Source organism: Penicillium rubens (assembly GCF_028828025.1).
Source record: "Penicillium rubens strain IBT 27055 chromosome Unknown utg000001l_segment0_segment0, whole genome shotgun sequence".
In the NCBI taxonomy this organism is placed as follows: Eukaryota; Fungi; Ascomycota; class Eurotiomycetes; order Eurotiales; family Aspergillaceae; genus Penicillium; species Penicillium rubens.
Window position 1 is genome coordinate 3,947,819 of NW_026890599.1, and position 17,071 is coordinate 3,964,889.

Below are 17,071 nucleotides of genomic sequence, written 5' to 3' on the forward strand. Positions count from 1 at the left end.
GTGCATTGAATTTGAGTACGTAGTATTACAACCTCCGCGGGCTAGCAAGGTGGGCTATATCGTCTTATTCGAAACCCCAGGCCTAGAATTGATGAGCATTACATACCTACAAATGTAGGTATAGGTTGAAGACCGATGATTTAGCCATTTTTCTTCTTCTAACATCGACTCTGCTCCCTGAATCGCTATCCATGGACGTCTCATACCTCCATCTTTCATCCCCTTCTGTAACTTCCCTTTTTAGCCTTATCTCAATGCTTTGCGTGTTGTTTGTATCTGTTAGTCCGTGATATACTAGCCAAGCTATTGAGCCCCAGCTGTTTGATATGGCTGGAAATTTGTATTCTAAAAACCATAGTTCCCGCATGATCGAAAGTCTCCGAGCGCCGTGGCTGGTATTGACTGTTAATAACAAGAATGTCTGTTTCAATATACAGTTTGCTCTATGCAGTTAAGGTACCTAAGTAACAACCATAGCTTTACAGTCAACCATCTAAAAAGGTACTGTCTCAACATGATGAATTAGAAGAACCACTCTGACCATGGCCTCGACTTGTGTTTTGATTGATTGTAATAGAAAAAGAAGTCAGATCTTAATTCCCAGGTTTGAACATTGACTCTGCTGTCCGCATCACGGCAAATCCCTCCTCGTCACCACGCACGTCCAAGTGTCGCTTCTCCAGCTTCACTACATGAGCCCTAGGAGGACCTTTATCGATGCGCTGGAGGAATTTCTGTACTTTTTCGTCGGTGCCTTGGGCCTCACCTTCGACCTGATAAGATCCAGTAAGCGCTACGTCCGGGGCCACGACAGGGAATCACCCACTCTTCCGCAAGTAGTATTCCTAACCCAGCCCTTGAGACCATCGAGATTAGCACATCTTTGGACGAAGTCTCTGTGGGGCGCGGTGGTCGCTGGTTAGTTGATGGACTATGATGTCATCTGTCATGGGGAGGATATGGGGATATTCCCTACCTGAAGCCGACACCTAGGTATTTATGTCAGTGACAAAGTGAATGGTAGTATTTGATGATTATAGACAAGTCATGAGGTCGACCTACCTTGAACGGTGCCATGGACTTTGAAAGCAACCTGGAGTGCATATAATGTCAGCGGGGAAATCTTCCAAGGTTGTGGCTCTCGCTGTGCTACGGGGTGGCGATGTGCATGCTAGGGCTGAATGTGATATATATAGTAGAAGACATACTCGTATGTTTGACATTTTGGATGAAATGGGTTTCGTTGAAGAGTTGGAGGATGTAGAGTTGAAGTATACGAGGTTGATGTCAAGGCCTGGAGAACATTGTGGGCCCCAGCATAACGGTTGATATACAACATACAATCCTTCTCTTTGAGAGAGCTAAGGGTATAAACAGATGCAAAATTGATTTAGAGATATACTATTACTCTATGTTTCTTCTCAATTTGGTCTTTCTGTCTTTCATGTCCATACATAAGTGATTCATTTGCAGATTTTGAACCCTCAATTTCCTTTTGGGCTACTCGTTGCTTGGCCCCAAAGTTATATATTAACCTCGAAGGTCAAGCTGATCGCATATATACTCTTGCCTCGGAAAATGAATGTTATCAACTGGGAGGTGAATACTTTCGGATGACTCGATGTGATATTAACTGGTGCTGATTGGGTCCGCACAACCTTGGAAGGATCTACAACCTTACAATGCTGGACTCCGTAGACAGTTCGCCGATTATTTTGATATAAAATGGAAATCGTTTTTATTTTTATTTTGATGTTAGATTGGAAAACTCATTAGTTCCGTGTCGAGATAGGATATAGTTGAGGCCACCTACCGAGTGGCGGTCCTTGGCCCCTGAGTAAACATTGGAATCTCAAACATCTCCCCGACTTCAACTTCTCCAGACCTGCGCCGGCCATGCTACTGATATAAAATGCCCTCCATTTTCGCCTGGCTTCGGCGGGTCTACTCGCTAGACACCCTTGACACTCGTTTTACCTCTTCCGCAACCCCTGCCCACGCCAACACACGACCTTCCAAAGATGCCCGCGCCAATGTAATCGCCCAGGGCGCGTCACCGTCACTTTGGCGCACACCGGAATTCTTTGTCTACTACTTGTTCTTTATTATTCTTGTCCCATTGATGTTTAAAACTGTCATCGATGTCTCGAAGGGTGTGTGCAGGCCAGAGAAAATGCTGCGTCTCGAAATTCTGACAGAGGATCAACGTCACAGAAAGCCACCCCGTCTACTCCACATACTCTCACCTTTTATCCCCCGGTTGGATCCCTGGTCGTCAGGTGGTAAGTGCGAAACGCTCGGCGCTCAGCCATCCACTTCCACGAGGCCAGCTCCGACTGACATTATTGCTCCAATGCCCTTAGGACAACTCCGATGCACAATATGAAAGCTTTCGCGACAATATCCCTTCACTCCTACTACTCCTAATCGCTCATCCTTTGGCTCGCCGTGCTTATCAGTTGTACGTGAATCGTTCGAACATCGGAACAAAACAACCAAACCATTCCGTGATTGCTGCGGGCGAGGCGCAACTTGAACAGCGAATGCGCTTCGACTTTTGGTTCGGACTGGTCTTCATAGTAGCGCTTCATGGAGTATCCGCCTTCAAGGTGTTATTAATTCTGTATATCAACTTCCGAATCGGCAAGGTTGTTCCGCGTTCCTACGTGCCGGCCGCCACATGGATCTTCAACCTCGGCATCTTGTTTGCCAACGAATTAAGCGGTGGTTACTCCCTTGAGCGGATAGTGAAGGTGTTCGCTCCGGGTTCTGGAACGCCAGAAGATGGCACCACCTCGCTAGTACAATGGGCTCAGACTCTAGATGATCTTGGGGGACTGATGCCGCGATGGGAGGTTCTTTTCAAGGTCACGGTATTGCGCCTCATCAGTTTCAACATGGATAACCACTGGAGTGTAGACTACCCTGCGGCAAGTCCAATTGAAGTAAGTCTTCCCGTGTTGGCCAGCCGTCAAATCCTAAATGACAATCAAACTTACCGAGTTCTACAAGAAGAAGCAACTAGACCCTGCGAACCTTTCTGACCGTGACCGGGTCAAGATCCCCGCAGAACCAGCTGCTTTTACATTCCGCAACTACATCGCCTATGTTCTCTACTCACCTTTGTACCTGGCCGGTCCGATCTTGACATTCAATGACTACGTATCCCAACAGCGATACACATCGGCGTCACTCACTCGAACTCGCATCACGATGTACGCCATCCGCTTTGGTCTCACCCTGCTCTGCATGGAGCTTATGCTCCACTATATTTATGCAGTAGCAATCTCCAAGGCTGACCCAGACTGGTCCGTCTTTACCCCGGGGCAGCTGAGTATGCTTGCCTACTTCAACCTGCACATAATCTGGCTGAAACTCCTCATTCCCTGGCGATTCTTCCGTCTTTGGGCCCTCGTAGACGGGATTGACCCACCGGAAAACATGGTCCGCTGCATGTCCAACAACTACTCCGCCTTGGCCTTCTGGCGTGGCTGGCACCGCTCCTATAACCGCTGGATCGTCCGCTACATCTACATCCCACTGGGCGGCGGCGGCGGTGGCCGGAGGCCACCCGGGGCACCCAAACCAGCTTCACCTCCTCAATCCAACTTCATGGGCAAGTTCCTGCAAATTCGCAACTTCCTACTGGTCTTCACATTCGTCGCCTTATGGCACGATATCAACCTCCGCTTGCTTATGTGGGGTTGGCTCGTTACTCTCTTCGTTCTCCCAGAGGTTTTGGGCGGCATGCTTTTCCCCGCCCACCGCTGGCGCTCTCGTCCCAATACGTATCGTGTCATCTGTGGCATTGGCTCCGTTGGGAACGTCCTTATGATGATGATCGCAAACTTGGTCGGTTTTGCGTTGGGTCTGGATGGATTAAAGGATCTGCTTGCCGGCCTCACGGGCTCATACTCTGGCCTGGCGTACATGGTCTCCTGCTGTGTAGTACTTTTCGTCGGCGTGCAGGTTATGTTCGAGGTTCGCGAAGACGAGCTTCGCGCGGGCATTGACTTGAAATGTTGAGCCTTCTTTAGACATATTTTAGAAGATCAATTTTGCATTGGATGATATCACATTAGTATTTATATTGGCTATTGTACAGTTCTTGGTATCAATTCATAAAGTCATCAGTAGAACAGGACCAGCCAGGGTCCTTCTCAATAGGACACACAAGCACACACCAAACGGCTAAAAGAAAGCACCACACCTCGAATCCTCATGAACCTTATAGCAAGCCAAGCTACAAGTCCTCACATGGCAACTCTTGCACCGAATCTTCCCCCAATACCCACACATACAACAAAAATGCCGCCCCGGCCGCCCCGACGCCTGCGGCTTCGCACGCGACGCATTATAAGAAAGCGGCGGCTCCGCCAGCAACCGCTGCATAATCCGATCAGAAGGCACAGGGGGCGCATACGACCGCAAAAGCGGATCATTATCATATTCCGACTTGATAAGTTTCGGCTTCCGCCCCTCATCATTGACATCCGCCTCAGCATCCGTAGTCACCCGCGCCGGCGTCGACGGACCAGTCGCGCCCATAGCCGCCGACGGACGTTTAATGCCCACAGCACTAGCCGGTGTCGCGCTGCGCCGCATAGCAGCAGCCTTGCTTCCCTTGGCCGCGACGACGCTCGCGCCTCCCGCGCCCTGCATGCCGCCGACACCCCCGCTGCCTGAGGCAATTGCTGCTTCTTCGTCGTCGAGGTGGTTCCGGAAGGTCTTTTGGGACTGGAGGATGCGTCGGACGTTCGAGGTGGTTTTTGCTCGTGTGCCGCGGGCCCCGGCTTCGCGCGCTTGTCTTACTGGTACTGGGATCGAGACGTCGCGCTGGTTCTCACGGTCTAGTTCGGCGAGATGGCGTGCGATCGCGTTCGCTTGTCGAGAGGAGATGTCGCCGCCCTTGCCGGTGTCGCGGATGCCGCGTTTCCGCCCGAGGGTTGGGGCCATTGCTTGTGTGGGGTCGAAGCCCCGGGTTGGGGCGTAGGACCAGCCTGGTGTGGCTGTTGATGTGTCTGAGATGAGTTCGACGCGGAACATTTTGGAGGATTTGGTGTTGGATGTTTTGGTGATGTGGGAAGTTGATGAGACCAGGAGTTTGTTGGAGATGATAAAATGTTTGTTTTGTTTGCAGTGGAGTTCGGGGTAGGGAGTACAATGTACAGGGCTAAAGATTTAGTTGGTCAATTCAATATTTTATATTTTTTAAAAAAGAAAATGTGGTATTTGAAAAGATGATACTATTTCGATGCAAAAAAGGGAAGAATAAGCCATGTCCTGCCCATCAAAGAGTGAGAATGGGCTTCATGGCCAGGGTTGACAAGCTTATGCACAGAAAACAAACCCACCCAACACCCCCGAGCCATAATAAATACACATGCGAAACATAGCGATCAGGTACTATTTCTTCTTGTGCAGCTGATCGACTTTGGTCTCCAGTTCTGTAATGTATGACTGGAGCTTGATGGTAGCCTTTTGAAGAGCCTATAGAGCAGACAATCAGTTCTGCAAAGATCAAAACATAGAGAGAAAATAGGGAGGTCGTCCGACAGATACAGCAGTCGGAAAGCTCTAGACATACCACAATATCATCAGATAGCATCTCATTGGCGAATCGGTACTCTGCTAGGATGTAATAGTACACCGACGCGCTGGCGGCAACAGATCCAGCCAGGAAGCCAAAGACACTATCGGATATTAGCAAGAAGCTTAGAAAGACATGGGCATTTGACATTAAATGCCATTAGGAACAAGGGAATTTCTCATACCCTCCTCGGAAAGCTCCAACAGGCTTGCTTGATGGTAGCGGCGCGGCGGACTCCCAGCGGGCGCGGGATGATGAAAAGGACCGGATGCCGACGCGTCCCCGCAAAGGAAGAAATATCTTTGTGCCAATAGGCATATTGGCAATATTATTTCAAATGTAGAGGGGAGATTTATGGATTGTTTGGTGGAAGATGGTGGCAAGGGGAGTTGTTGGAAGTGACGTTGATGAGTTGCGGAGGTTCGGGCGGGTCGGAACTTGGAGACCTGAGGCCTTTTGTATACAAACAGGGAGACTACAGCCATACAAAATAAATGTATTCGGAATCATTCAAATGTGATATCTAGCAAGGAAAATAAAGTACGTGGTCTATTGCTTGGCTTAATTGGCCATTGTACTCTCGTTGAAGAGATCCGCCAACAGATCGTTTCGGCACACTGCGAAATCTACGCTGCCCATGCCGTACGTACTCTCAAACACATAAATACTCAACCGAGCGAAGAATGGGCGCAGGACGCGCTCAACGATATCGTCCTTGGGTGTCTCTCGGATCCAGTCGGAGATAAGCCACGGCCGCTTAAGACCACTGCGACCCTGGGGCTCGATCGTCTCCGCCGGGACAGTGGGTGAGCCTGCACCACGTGGACCGAAAGACTGAGAGACTTCATCTGCTAGAGCGATGGGCTCCCAGCGGTCGGGCGGATAGACCGCATCAATCGTGTCAGTTATGAAAAGCCATTCAAGGAGCTGGAAGTCGTCTGGAGCGAGGACAAGCAATATGTCGAGAAGCTTGCACGCCTGAAGCATCGAGTAAGAGTTGTAGAGCTCCGGCTGAGAGCCCTCTGGTACTGCGGAGATAGCTTCTTGCAGTTCCGTGTTGATCAGTGGCCAGAATGGCGCCATGGCGGAGGTAGAGGTCTTCAGCGCGACTGCTCGAAGAACCATGAACACTTCCGCCCGCGTGGCAGAAGAAGGCGACGAGGAGCTGGTTGCCGCAAGAAGATCTTCCAGTTTCTGAAGCAATGCCGGTAATTCACCAACAAAGTAATCATCACTAGCGGAAAGCAGAAGTAGCGCGATTCGCCGGAGGTTGAGCTGCGCTTTGCCATCGGCTTCCAATCGGGCCGCCGAGGCTCCCACGCCGAACATGATACCGGCTGAGCTTGGGGGTGGAAGACGGACAAGAAGTTCGGATAGCCGTTCCTTGTCAGCGAGAACCCACTGGCGCAGAAGGTCCATCCAGCTATTCTTCACCAAATCCAACTGCAAGCCAAAGAACCGGACATCATTGAATGCGTCCGATATGTCCTTCTTCCACACTTTCGCCGCAGCTGGTACTTTTGCCATTTGCTGTAGAAGAACCATGACATTACGGTTGAGATTGTTAGGGAAGAGACGTGACCGAATGAGAGGGCCCACTACATTAGTCGAGACACTGGTAATGGCGGTGTTGATCCGATCTGAATCACCCAGGGTCGTGATAAACGACGGCATAGAGACCGCTAGAATGCTCAGCATATCATCGGGTCCAGCATGAGAGACCGAGGTACGCTCATGTTCTACCGATGATCGTGCCATAGGCCCAGTGTCGTGGTTGAGGCCTAGGGGCTTGCTGGTAAAGACTGCGGTAAGGAGTCGTAGGAGAACATCCTGCGTTATAATTGTCAGTGACTGTGATGAAACCAGCAGTGGATACACATACTCCAAGTTCCTTTCGCATACGGCGGTCTTCACCAAACGTTGTATTCTCCAATTTCACCCCCAAAATAGCCGCAAATTCAATCAAACGTGGGAGGATCTGCCGGTGCGGGAATGGGTTGCTAAGAACATCGCGCAAGAAAGTTGTGCAGTCAGTCCAAATCTCGTCGAGGACATCATCGTCCAGTGAGCGGGCATAGGTAACCAAAAAGCTAGCAAGCTCGGACTCCGAGAGACTGGAGGTTAACGAAGATTTCCGGCTAGGATCCAAGGCAGTAGGATTAGTGCGAGTGTAGATTGCATTGAAAATCGCAGGGATGGTGATCTTTGGGCTTGACCCATCGAGAGTATGGAGGAGATTGAAGATAAGTGACGCTGTCTCCGTATCAGCCTTGGTCCACATTTCCACCAAGGTCTCAAGACATTCAAGTGCCTCTGCGGTGAAAAAGTGCTCTAAGATTCGCCTTGAGCGGTTTCTCATTCGCAACGAGGTGTATTGAAACGAGGCCAGAGATTCGCAATCAGGGGGAGAGTCACTGTGATCTCCTGCACCCCACGCCCAGATGGAGAAGCATAGGCGAACGGCATCTTGGAAACAGAGAAGAACAGTCAGGCGGTCGTTGGCTGTATTTGGGCGGCCTTGTCCGCCCTCGGAGTTGAATACCCCAGACACCATGTTTCCGAAAAAGCCCTGCGCTTGGTCAGGGCTCTTGACTGTTGGAACGTTGGACTCCTCCACAATGAGACGTTCGTGGGCGTTTGCGATACAGTTCTCGAGGCCACTCAGAAGAGCAATTGTGACATGCTCGGAACGGTCCTGCGGCCAATCCTCTGTTTGCTGGAAGGACAGCTGGAGTCTGCCATATGACGCTCGAATCTCCCTGCAGAAACATTCCACGAGCATCAATAGAATCTGGAATATGGAACCTGAGTATAGAGGGAGCACCTCACAGAGCAACACTATCCACTTGTCCACAATTTCTCGGGACTTAGGTGAGCTGATTCCCTTCAAAAGGCAATCCAAAAGCCGCTCTGGTGGCTGCGGTAGCTGAGGGATCGATTGTCTCCTGTCTCCCTTGTCACTGGTGAAAGACAAGATCGAAGGACTGGTCAGCCGATCTCGAGAGCTAGCTCGTAAATGTTTTGGGCGAGGTGGCGGTGGTGGTAGATATGCTTGCGCAAATCGCACCTTCAACGCAGCAAGTAGTGCGTCGATTAGTGCACCCTGCACCGCAATACTGCCCCCCTCAGAAGAGACAAGCAGGCGCTCCACCAGGAAATCATCAATGCCAGACTCCACTAATTCCTCCGCCCCGGGCCCAAGGAGAAGTTGCCGCATGAGCTGGAGTGCGTCCTTATGCAGTCTTTCTCCATCTAAGTTAAATTCCATAGGAGCTGGGGACAGTGTGCTGATGATTCGAAGAGAAGTTTCAAATATGGCAGAATGGAGACTTTTGAAGTCTGCATTATCTATCCAAGAATCCATATTAGCAACAATTGTTTCGTGAAAGATAAACTACCCACCTTCAGATTTGGTTGCTTCAAGACGCTTCTCATTGCCTAGCACATGAGTAAGAAGTGCGATCCATCCATTGTGCGAAAGCGCAGATATGATATTTGAGGCTGTCCGTAGCAGGTAGTCACACTCTTTGTAGTCATCCGGGGAAATTGAGTGGTTGTCTGTCTTTTTCTCGCTGATTTCATCAGGCTCAGAAAGCTCATCAAGGTTCGAGATTACCACATGGAAAACTCTGTAAGCTATTAGATATGGATAACGCGTCGGGACGAGAAGCCGACTTACTTGTGGATAGATGGCAAGTCTTGAAGCCATAGTTGAACGCTCTGTGAACTGTCACTTGACTCTTCGGAGAGAAGATCGAGGACAATGAAAAGGGGGCGTTCGAGCATCGAACATTGATAAGAGAACAGGGTCCCTCCAACATCAAGCACTTGCTTTGGCGGCTGCTCATGTGTGCTGTGATGACTGTGGTTCCACAGGACATAGAATCGCTCAGCTTGTTGCTCCGACGAGAGGTGGCGGGATGCTGCAGTTGACACATTGACCATTAAAGTTGTCAAAGACGCTTCAACAAGGTGGTCAATCCAAGAAATTGAGTGCAGGAGCCATAAGCAGCGGACGGCTTCCACGTGAAACTTTGGACTGAGGGGGGATAAGTACCACCAGAGCTGGTTGACAAGAGGGGTGATCAGATCGCAAGCATCCTCATAGCTGATATAGAAGCCGGGAGTGTGAATGAAAAACAAACTCGTCACCGTCGAAGCAATTGTCGATATGACAGAGAAAGAGGCGGTTGTTGGTTTGTCCTTCCCTGAGCCTAATCGCTGAGAGAGCGCTTCATACAGTTTTCGGTCTCGTAGAACGCGGGACCTTGGAAGCTTCTTGAGCAGAGTCACAAGAATATCGAGTAGTTCGTGGACAGATAGATTGCCATTGCGGCTTTCAAGCGCCGCAATAGCTAGTTCGTGAGCCTCTCGAATGATCATTTCGCCAAGGTTCTTCGGAGCGTAAGGAAGAGGTGGAAGCTCCAAGCTATTTTTGCTCTGTTCGTAAAAACTGTGGACAGTTCTCAAGATATCAGTACCACGGCCCTTTGTGTCGTTGCCAGCAGTTTTTTCAGGACCCGTCTTTCTCAAGAATGCCCGCTCTGTGAGTAAACCAGTCAACGATTTGAGAACTTTGTTCAATGCAGCGGTCACGGCCTGTTTGTTGGGGGTGCTCTCCTTGGATGAAATCTCTCTCATCTTCACGAGCACTGACAATGCCAGCAGAGGCACATGGATCTGCACCATGTCTTCCTCGCGCACGTTGAAATTCTCAATGATAAATAGTGCAAGATCCAAGTCACGCAACACTTGGTCGCTATCAACGTCTACTCCAGAAGACCGGTAATCAACCAGCCTCAGAAGCTCAGAGAATATCACACCGCTTTCAACGCCATCAAAAAAGGCGCTCGCACTGCGGAAAACCTCTTCAAAGTGGTTCTCGGGGGCTGTGGATTCAAATGCCTGAATACTGCGTACAGTGGGCAAGAAAACAGCAGGGACAATGTATCCACCAATTTCCCAGCGATCCATTAGCGACAGAGCTATGCGAAATGGCTTGGTCCTTTCGGAAGGAATATTCGGTGCTTGTTTGATCATATCCAGTAGACCAGTGACCAATGGCTGTAAGCCTACCCGGCTGAAGTATTGTGATTGAGTAAGTTCCTTTCCATCTACGGAGGCAGATCGAGCGGTTTCCGATGACAATTTTCGGCCATCCACCGAAGAGACATCGTTTTGGGAATCCGGTCCTAAAAACCAGGCCCAGAGACGGCGGTTCAAGCTCATGTCTCGCCGAGTGACCACTCCCACTGCTGCAATTACCAACGTTTGAATGTCACCAGCTGCGATTTTGTTTTGCAAAATCGGAGAGCTGAGTGGAAGGTGGGTGACAAGGAGATCAAGGAAGTTCCGTTGGACAAGGACCTGGTCATCAGATAAGCCCGATGCAACACATCTGATCAAGAGGCCAGGCTCCGGTAGAATAACCGAGTCCGCTGCGGCCAATATCTCGGGCGGAATGTTCTGCGGATCGCTCCCGCCAGCCGTGCTCGGTCGACGATCTGCAATACCTAGTTTCGGGAGGTAGCGGTTCAGATATGCGAGGACACCAAGCCGTCGACTAGGGTTCGTTATAGATGCAAGAAAGAGGCATTGCCAGAAATACTGCCCAGATGCCGCGGTCTCAGAAGTCCTCTGTGTTTCAAGTTGTGCAGCAGCATCTCGCAGTTTGTTAATTGTGCGTAGTGTTGGCTCAAAATCCTCACTTGTCTCCTCTTCGAGGCCTGGAAGTAGGGCTAGAATGATTGCTTTCAAGGCGGGACGGATAGCCCATGGTTCCAGATCAACGATGTACCCCTCCACCAAAGACAGAAATAACGGGCGAACAGTAAGAGAGGCGAAAGTCAATGTTGGCGCAAGGCCAGGGAGGTACAAAGGCAGGTCGTGCGATAATCCCTCAAGCTGGTTATAAACACATACATCAGTAAGCACACTGGCAGTCTTTCATGTGGCCATGCATACCTTTATCAATCCAAATATGTACGTGTAGACTTCGAGGGCTTTTTGGTGTACGCCTGATGGCAACGATGGGTTCAAGCACTGGGCGAGTCGCTTCGATACTAACACTTTATGAGGGACGACAGGCTGATCGGGTGGGTGGGTTTGGAGAGCCTAATAATGATTATCAGCGATGCTACGGAACATCGCTACTAAGTCGAGCGAACTCACCTTTAACAGGCGACCCAGGAATGAGATATAGTCAGCCCATTCTTGGAGAGCGTTGTCGAAGAGCGAAAGCGCTCGTTCAACACTAGACGCATATCGGCGGTAGTTCTTGTCTTTCTTGAGGGACCCTAAAACCACCAGATATAATCAGACAACTGTCCACTCATGCGATGACTGGGGTGGGCGCATACCTTCCTTGCCTTGTAGACGGGAGCGCGTCAAGGAGCTCTCGGAGCTTGCGGGGGAGTTCGACCTCGGAAAGGCATTGGGATCAAGACTCATTGTGCCAACGACGGACGTAGAATTGTTGTGAAAGCTTCGGACTACCCTCCGTCATATTTAGCACATCGAGGATGGCCCTGTGGGAAAGGGAGTTTGCGGTTGAATGTTGACCAGGAGTCAACGCAGGTGGCCACGTTCATTTGTTTTGTTCCGCCTTGGGGTAGCTCCGACTCGCCGACGTCAACGTCCGCCAACTATCAAATTGACAAACACAACTGATCAAGGACTCCGAATATTTGAAATAAACAATGAGCATTTAATAGCCTGAAGACCCGCGACGAGCGCCCGCGTCAAAAAGCGCATGCCCGCAGCGGGGATGAATACACAGCAAGACCCAGAAACCGACGGCCAACAGCCTGTCGAGACCTCCAAGCAACCGTATCTTTCCAGCCCATCAATCCCAGACCATGATGGGCGCAGTGACAGCTCGGAAGGAGAGCGGCCCCCTTTACCCCCGCGACCTAATACGTTGAGTCTATTGAGCGACGAAACGGGCTCCCGGACAGCTCTACAGGCAGAGGCAACGACAGCTATCTCACGAACCGATATCGAGACACAATCACCGGAAGCTGCTGACAGCGCTTACTCCACATTAGCTGTTCGTGGTCTGGGCCAGGGTCCAAAGGCCAGGGCGAGCCTCAGCCAGTTGGCGAGCTTGCGGGGCAGCGAAGCTGGAGACTCCGCTAGCATTAGAAGCTCAATTCCAAATGGTGATCCCGGGGAAGTTGAAGCGCTTTTTATGGATTTCGCTTCTACAGCGCCCGGTAGTCAACGACAAGGCGCTACAGGTCTACTTGACTTCCCCGAATTTGCGGCCGACGATATAGATGACGATGGAATTCTAAGCGAATTTGAAGCCGTCGGCGAGCTCAACGAGGAAGGCGATAACGAAGGTTTGTGTCAATAATCAATGGTCTCTTTATTTTATAATACTAACCCATACCAGGGCTGCTACTCCAGCGGTGGAAAGCAAAGCGCAAGCACTATGTGATCCTATCCGCCGCTGGTAAGCCGATTTGGACAAGGCACGGCGATGGCGGCCTGATATCTGGCTATGTCGGGGTTATCCAGACAATTATTTCATTTTACGAAGATGCAAATGACCATCTGCGAGGCTTCTCCGCTGGTGACACTAGGTTTGTTGTATTGACACGGGGATCTTTGCACCTAGTTGCAATCAGTCGTATGATGGAGAGCGACAATCAGCTTCGGCTTCAACTGGAAGCATTGTATATGCAGATCTTATCTACGCTAACGCTGCCTTCTTTAACCCATCTCTTCTCTGTGCGACCTTCTACTGATCTGTCGCGGCCATTGCAGGGTTCGGAGACCCTTCTCTCATCTCTGGCAGACAGTTTCACGCGAGGATCTCCATCGACGTTGCTATCGGCTCTGGAGTGTCTGAAAATCCGCAAACAACACCGACACGCCATCAACAATGCACTTTTGAAAACTAAAGCCAGTAGTCTTCTATATGGCTTGCTTGTGGCCGGCGGAAGGCTCGTCAGTGTTGTCCGACCCAAGAAGCACTCATTACATCCAGGCGATCTACAGCTATTATTCAACATGGTTTTCGAAGCCGACGGGGTCAAAGCCGGCGGCGGAGAAAGTTGGATTCCCGTCTGTTTGCCTGGCTTCAACAGCAGCGGTTATTTGTACATGTATGTGAGCTTTCTTGACATTCGCGACGACATCGAAAACAGCGCAGAGATCACCAAAGACGAGTCTGTTGCCATCGTTCTTATCAGTCCCGACAAAGAGGCGTTCTTTGAGATGCAAGCAATGCGTGATGCTCTTGTGGAGGTGAGATCGGACAATTCTATGCTATTGAATGGTATGTAGTACTAATGATACAACAGCAAATGGAGAGAAACGGCAGTCTAAAGGAGATCAAAACGGCAATTGACATTGGCCGACCCGCAACTACTGATATAGTTCCCGGAACCGTTCTACATCATTTCCTTTACAAATCGCGTGCCAACGTACAATTCACCATGTCATCGTATGCTCCCGAATTTTCCTCGGTGACTCGACGACGAAGGTGAGCACCACCCTTCTACCCTTACTGCTGCTTGTAATATTCAATGATTCTGACTGCCTGTAGATTGATGTCGATGTACAACAACTTGCACGCGAGCATCCACGCCAAAAATACCCATGTCAAAGTTCACCACTGTGTTTCGCGGTCAGCCACTTCGTTCGGATGGGTAACCCCTGTATTCGAATTATATTGTATCGCTGATCCGAACACTAATCGAAATGCACTTGCCCAAAGCGCTAGCAAGATTGCTCAGTGGGTGCAACGTGAGGAAGAGAGGTTATTCATCATTGGCGGTGCGGTACGTACTTTGTCTCGCTTCGTGGTTATTACTGGGGTGACAATACTGATCAGTTCAAACAGGTTTTCTGATATCTTCTGATGCTGTCGTACTCAGACAACGAAGAAAGTTTCCTGTAGATACTATCTCATGATTTATTATACCCAATGCTACGTCCACCCCCAACCCTACATATGTATTTCTTTCCTTGTGTCGTATTCTAGTCTACCTCTACATCTTAAAATCTCTCGTAGACTTTACTGGTACTTGTTCTGAGTTTCATCGTTGTTCCTAGAAAATCCACAACACGTATGAAATTCAACGCCGCATATGTGGACTAATCGAGTGAATCCTCTCTCAGGTTGAAGAGCTGACGCATGATCTCGCCCGACTTGCTGCGCAGCGCATCGTGATACATAGTGTTGGTGATAAACTGCTTGGAGTTCTTGATCTTGGCAGCTGTAGCTGTAGCCAGATCATAGTGGACATACATATCATCTATGTAGGTTGCAGCATATACCGGCACCTCGTTCTTGGCCAGTTGAACCTCGTCGTACAGGGCTGGCCATTCGTCTGTCGTAGCCAGAATTTCGGCCGCTTCCTTGAGCTCTGAGAGCTCTGAGTAGGACTCGAACATATCCTTGAAGACCTAGGTGAGAATTGGTGTTAGATCTTTCCGTTGAAGAGGTTAACTTGATTTGGCCATTTACCATCTCGCCAGTGAAGTAGATCTCGTGCAGCGAGTCATTGATCTGGAATTGCGGGTTGCTAGCGCGCAGCCTGTCAGCAGCCCAGAGAGACGGCTTTCTATATTCATTGTTAGACACAGATACCTTATGGAAAATTGATAGCACCGAAAGCTTCTCCTTACCCTTGGCAATAGATTGATTCATGCAGAATGGCATAGATGATGTTTTTATCCATACCCCCATTACTGTCAATGACGGAAAGAGTCGGCAGAGTAAGGAATCCAAACATCTCCAAATCGTTGGTGACTCTGACAACAATGTCTAGACTCGGGTTTAGTATTTTTAATGCGACCTTCACGAGACAAAGCAAAGTTTACCGTGCAGACTATCCAACCCTCCTAGATCGTGTTAGCTTCAATAAACTCGGTTGTCTGAATCGAGGGTCTTACCGTGGAAGCCGAACATAATGCCCAGCTGCTGGAAGCGATACGGAGTGAGCAATCCGGATGGCAATGCAACTTTGTATTGGGTCAGGTATTGCATGATATTCTTGACGCGGTTCACATCCTCGGGGTACTTCTGGTAGTAAGCCTCGTTTCTCTCCTTTACCTTTTCTGTTTTCGTGTCAATGTCTCGAACAAAATACCTCGAGGAAACAGGGGAGCGCACCGTAGGTCTTCGCATAGACAGGGTCTGGCCCGTTGGTAAGAGGGGGAAGACCACCAGTAAGGAAAGCTTCTTTCAAGCCCTCCGGGCTGGAAGTTAAGGAATGTCAGCGGGATATTCGGGTATGGAGATCGACTCATTTCAGAACATACAACTTTGACAGGTAAGTCACGGCACAGAAGCCACCAAAACTTTGGCCAAGGATACTCCACCGGCGCTGGTCAGGTGGGTAATCCTGCGTCAAGACATCACGAATGGCCTCGCAATCACGGACAATGCTGTCTGCACGGAAGTTCTTGAGATACTCGGCCTGCTTGATTGCATCTCCCTGGCGGGCAAGGGTTCCTGCTGTGAGAGTCGAACTGAGGCCAGTGCCTCGTTGATCCAGAAAGAGCACCTAGAAAATGGTTGAGCATCAATCTACAAGCTATAAGGTAAAAGGCACAAACTTGATAACCCTTGCTGAGTATGAACTCAACCCAGGGGTAAGACTGCGGGGCACCACATCCAAAACCAGGGCCACCTTGCAGGTAGACCAGCCAAGGTAGCTTGCCCTCTTTGGCATCATCGCCCTCTGCTTTAGCGAGCTCGATGGGTTTGTTCAAGCGACTGACACTTCGTGCAAAGAGCCTCAGAGTCTCCCCAGCGGGCTTGCTGTAGTCCACAGGGACATCGAAGAACAGCTCGGAAACCCGAAGTTTACCTGGATAGGGTCAAATTATCAGTATCGAGACCAGTGGACTAACTATTGATGATAAATGAAGATGATATTAACCTGGAATGTTATGGAAGCGTCGATCAATCAGTTTCGCGGCCATGATTGCGATGTTGATGCGGACTAAAAACAGAGGGCGCGTTGGTGACAAGCCGCTTTGCGGAGAACCGCACCAACTTTTTAGTCTCAGCCTTGTTGTTAACCTGCGGTCACCCAGCCAATAAAAGAAAATAAAATTGAGTGTTTCCGTTTTGTCTACTACTCATGAACTATTTACGGATGGGTAAACTATTGTATATATAATGGGAGGCTAGGAAAAGAGCCACAGGGAAATCTCTATATTCATGGGACCTAACTACTACCATGGACCTTGGAAGCTCTACAGGTATGTAGCTTCATGGGGACAATGACAAAGTCCTGAAAGCAGCCAATGTCAATGCATATATATGGATCGGGAGTGGGACGGCATGAAATAACATTGGTTATACTGAGAGGCACGTCTAGAGATATATATAGCCACACCTAGTGCCGAATACATGTAGGTTGGACGCTATGCTTAACGCCTTCCTCATCGAATATTCCTCATAATGTGTAGTATTACCATATTATAGTATCATCCTGGGATGGATACATTATAGCAAAT

The 17,071-nt window shown here is 49.6% G+C and overlaps 7 protein-coding genes across 7 annotated transcripts; 2 read left to right on the forward strand and 5 right to left on the reverse strand.

Annotated features, from left to right (window-relative positions):
- Positions 1-593: 593 nt before the first annotated feature.
- N7525_001529 (acylphosphatase) lies at positions 594-1,223 on the reverse strand (the record flags this gene model as incomplete). Its single annotated transcript, XM_061211936.1, has 4 exons — positions 594-773; positions 827-915; positions 1,063-1,171; positions 1,209-1,223. The coding sequence occupies 4 exons, from the start codon at positions 1,221-1,223 to the stop codon at positions 594-596; spliced, it is 393 nt and encodes a 130-aa protein (XP_061071162.1).
- Positions 1,224-1,912: 689 nt separating this feature from the next.
- Positions 1,913-4,026, forward strand: N7525_001530 (putative glycerol:H+ symporter (Gup1); the record flags this gene model as incomplete). Its single annotated transcript, XM_061211937.1, has 4 exons — positions 1,913-2,153; positions 2,215-2,282; positions 2,364-2,945; positions 3,013-4,026. 4 exons carry the CDS (start codon positions 1,913-1,915, stop codon positions 4,024-4,026), a joined length of 1,905 nt encoding a protein of 634 aa, XP_061071163.1.
- Positions 4,027-4,191: 165 nt separating this feature from the next.
- Positions 4,192-5,046, reverse strand: N7525_001531 (putative HIT finger domain protein; the record flags this gene model as incomplete). The annotated part of the gene is made up of 1 exon (XM_061211938.1): positions 4,192-5,046. One exon carries the CDS (start codon positions 5,044-5,046, stop codon positions 4,192-4,194), a length of 855 nt encoding a protein of 284 aa, XP_061071164.1.
- A 360-nt stretch (positions 5,047-5,406) lies between these two features.
- On the reverse strand, positions 5,407-5,908 carry N7525_001532 (uncharacterized protein; the record flags this gene model as incomplete). Its single annotated transcript, XM_002557816.1, has 3 exons — positions 5,407-5,490; positions 5,588-5,693; positions 5,775-5,908. 3 exons carry the CDS (start codon positions 5,906-5,908, stop codon positions 5,407-5,409), a joined length of 324 nt encoding a protein of 107 aa, XP_002557862.1.
- Positions 5,909-6,151: 243 nt separating this feature from the next.
- On the reverse strand, positions 6,152-12,040 carry N7525_001533 (dopey family protein; the record flags this gene model as incomplete). Its single annotated transcript, XM_061211939.1, has 7 exons — positions 6,152-7,420; positions 7,473-8,938; positions 8,993-9,219; positions 9,270-11,494; positions 11,555-11,704; positions 11,762-11,886; positions 11,950-12,040. The coding sequence occupies 7 exons, from the start codon at positions 12,038-12,040 to the stop codon at positions 6,152-6,154; spliced, it is 5,553 nt and encodes a 1,850-aa protein (XP_061071165.1).
- A 301-nt stretch (positions 12,041-12,341) lies between these two features.
- N7525_001534 (guanine nucleotide exchange factor MON1) lies at positions 12,342-14,450 on the forward strand (the record flags this gene model as incomplete). The annotated part of the gene is made up of 5 exons (XM_002557814.2): positions 12,342-12,933; positions 12,987-13,843; positions 13,900-14,081; positions 14,145-14,379; positions 14,442-14,450. The coding sequence occupies 5 exons, from the start codon at positions 12,342-12,344 to the stop codon at positions 14,448-14,450; spliced, it is 1,875 nt and encodes a 624-aa protein (XP_002557860.2).
- Positions 14,451-14,695: 245 nt separating this feature from the next.
- N7525_001535 (proline iminopeptidase) lies at positions 14,696-16,531 on the reverse strand (the record flags this gene model as incomplete). Its single annotated transcript, XM_061211940.1, has 9 exons — positions 14,696-15,007; positions 15,069-15,165; positions 15,230-15,368; positions 15,425-15,445; positions 15,497-15,661; positions 15,717-15,802; positions 15,866-16,110; positions 16,163-16,416; positions 16,489-16,531. The coding sequence occupies 9 exons, from the start codon at positions 16,529-16,531 to the stop codon at positions 14,696-14,698; spliced, it is 1,362 nt and encodes a 453-aa protein (XP_061071166.1).
- Between the last annotated feature and the right edge of the window lie 540 nt (positions 16,532-17,071).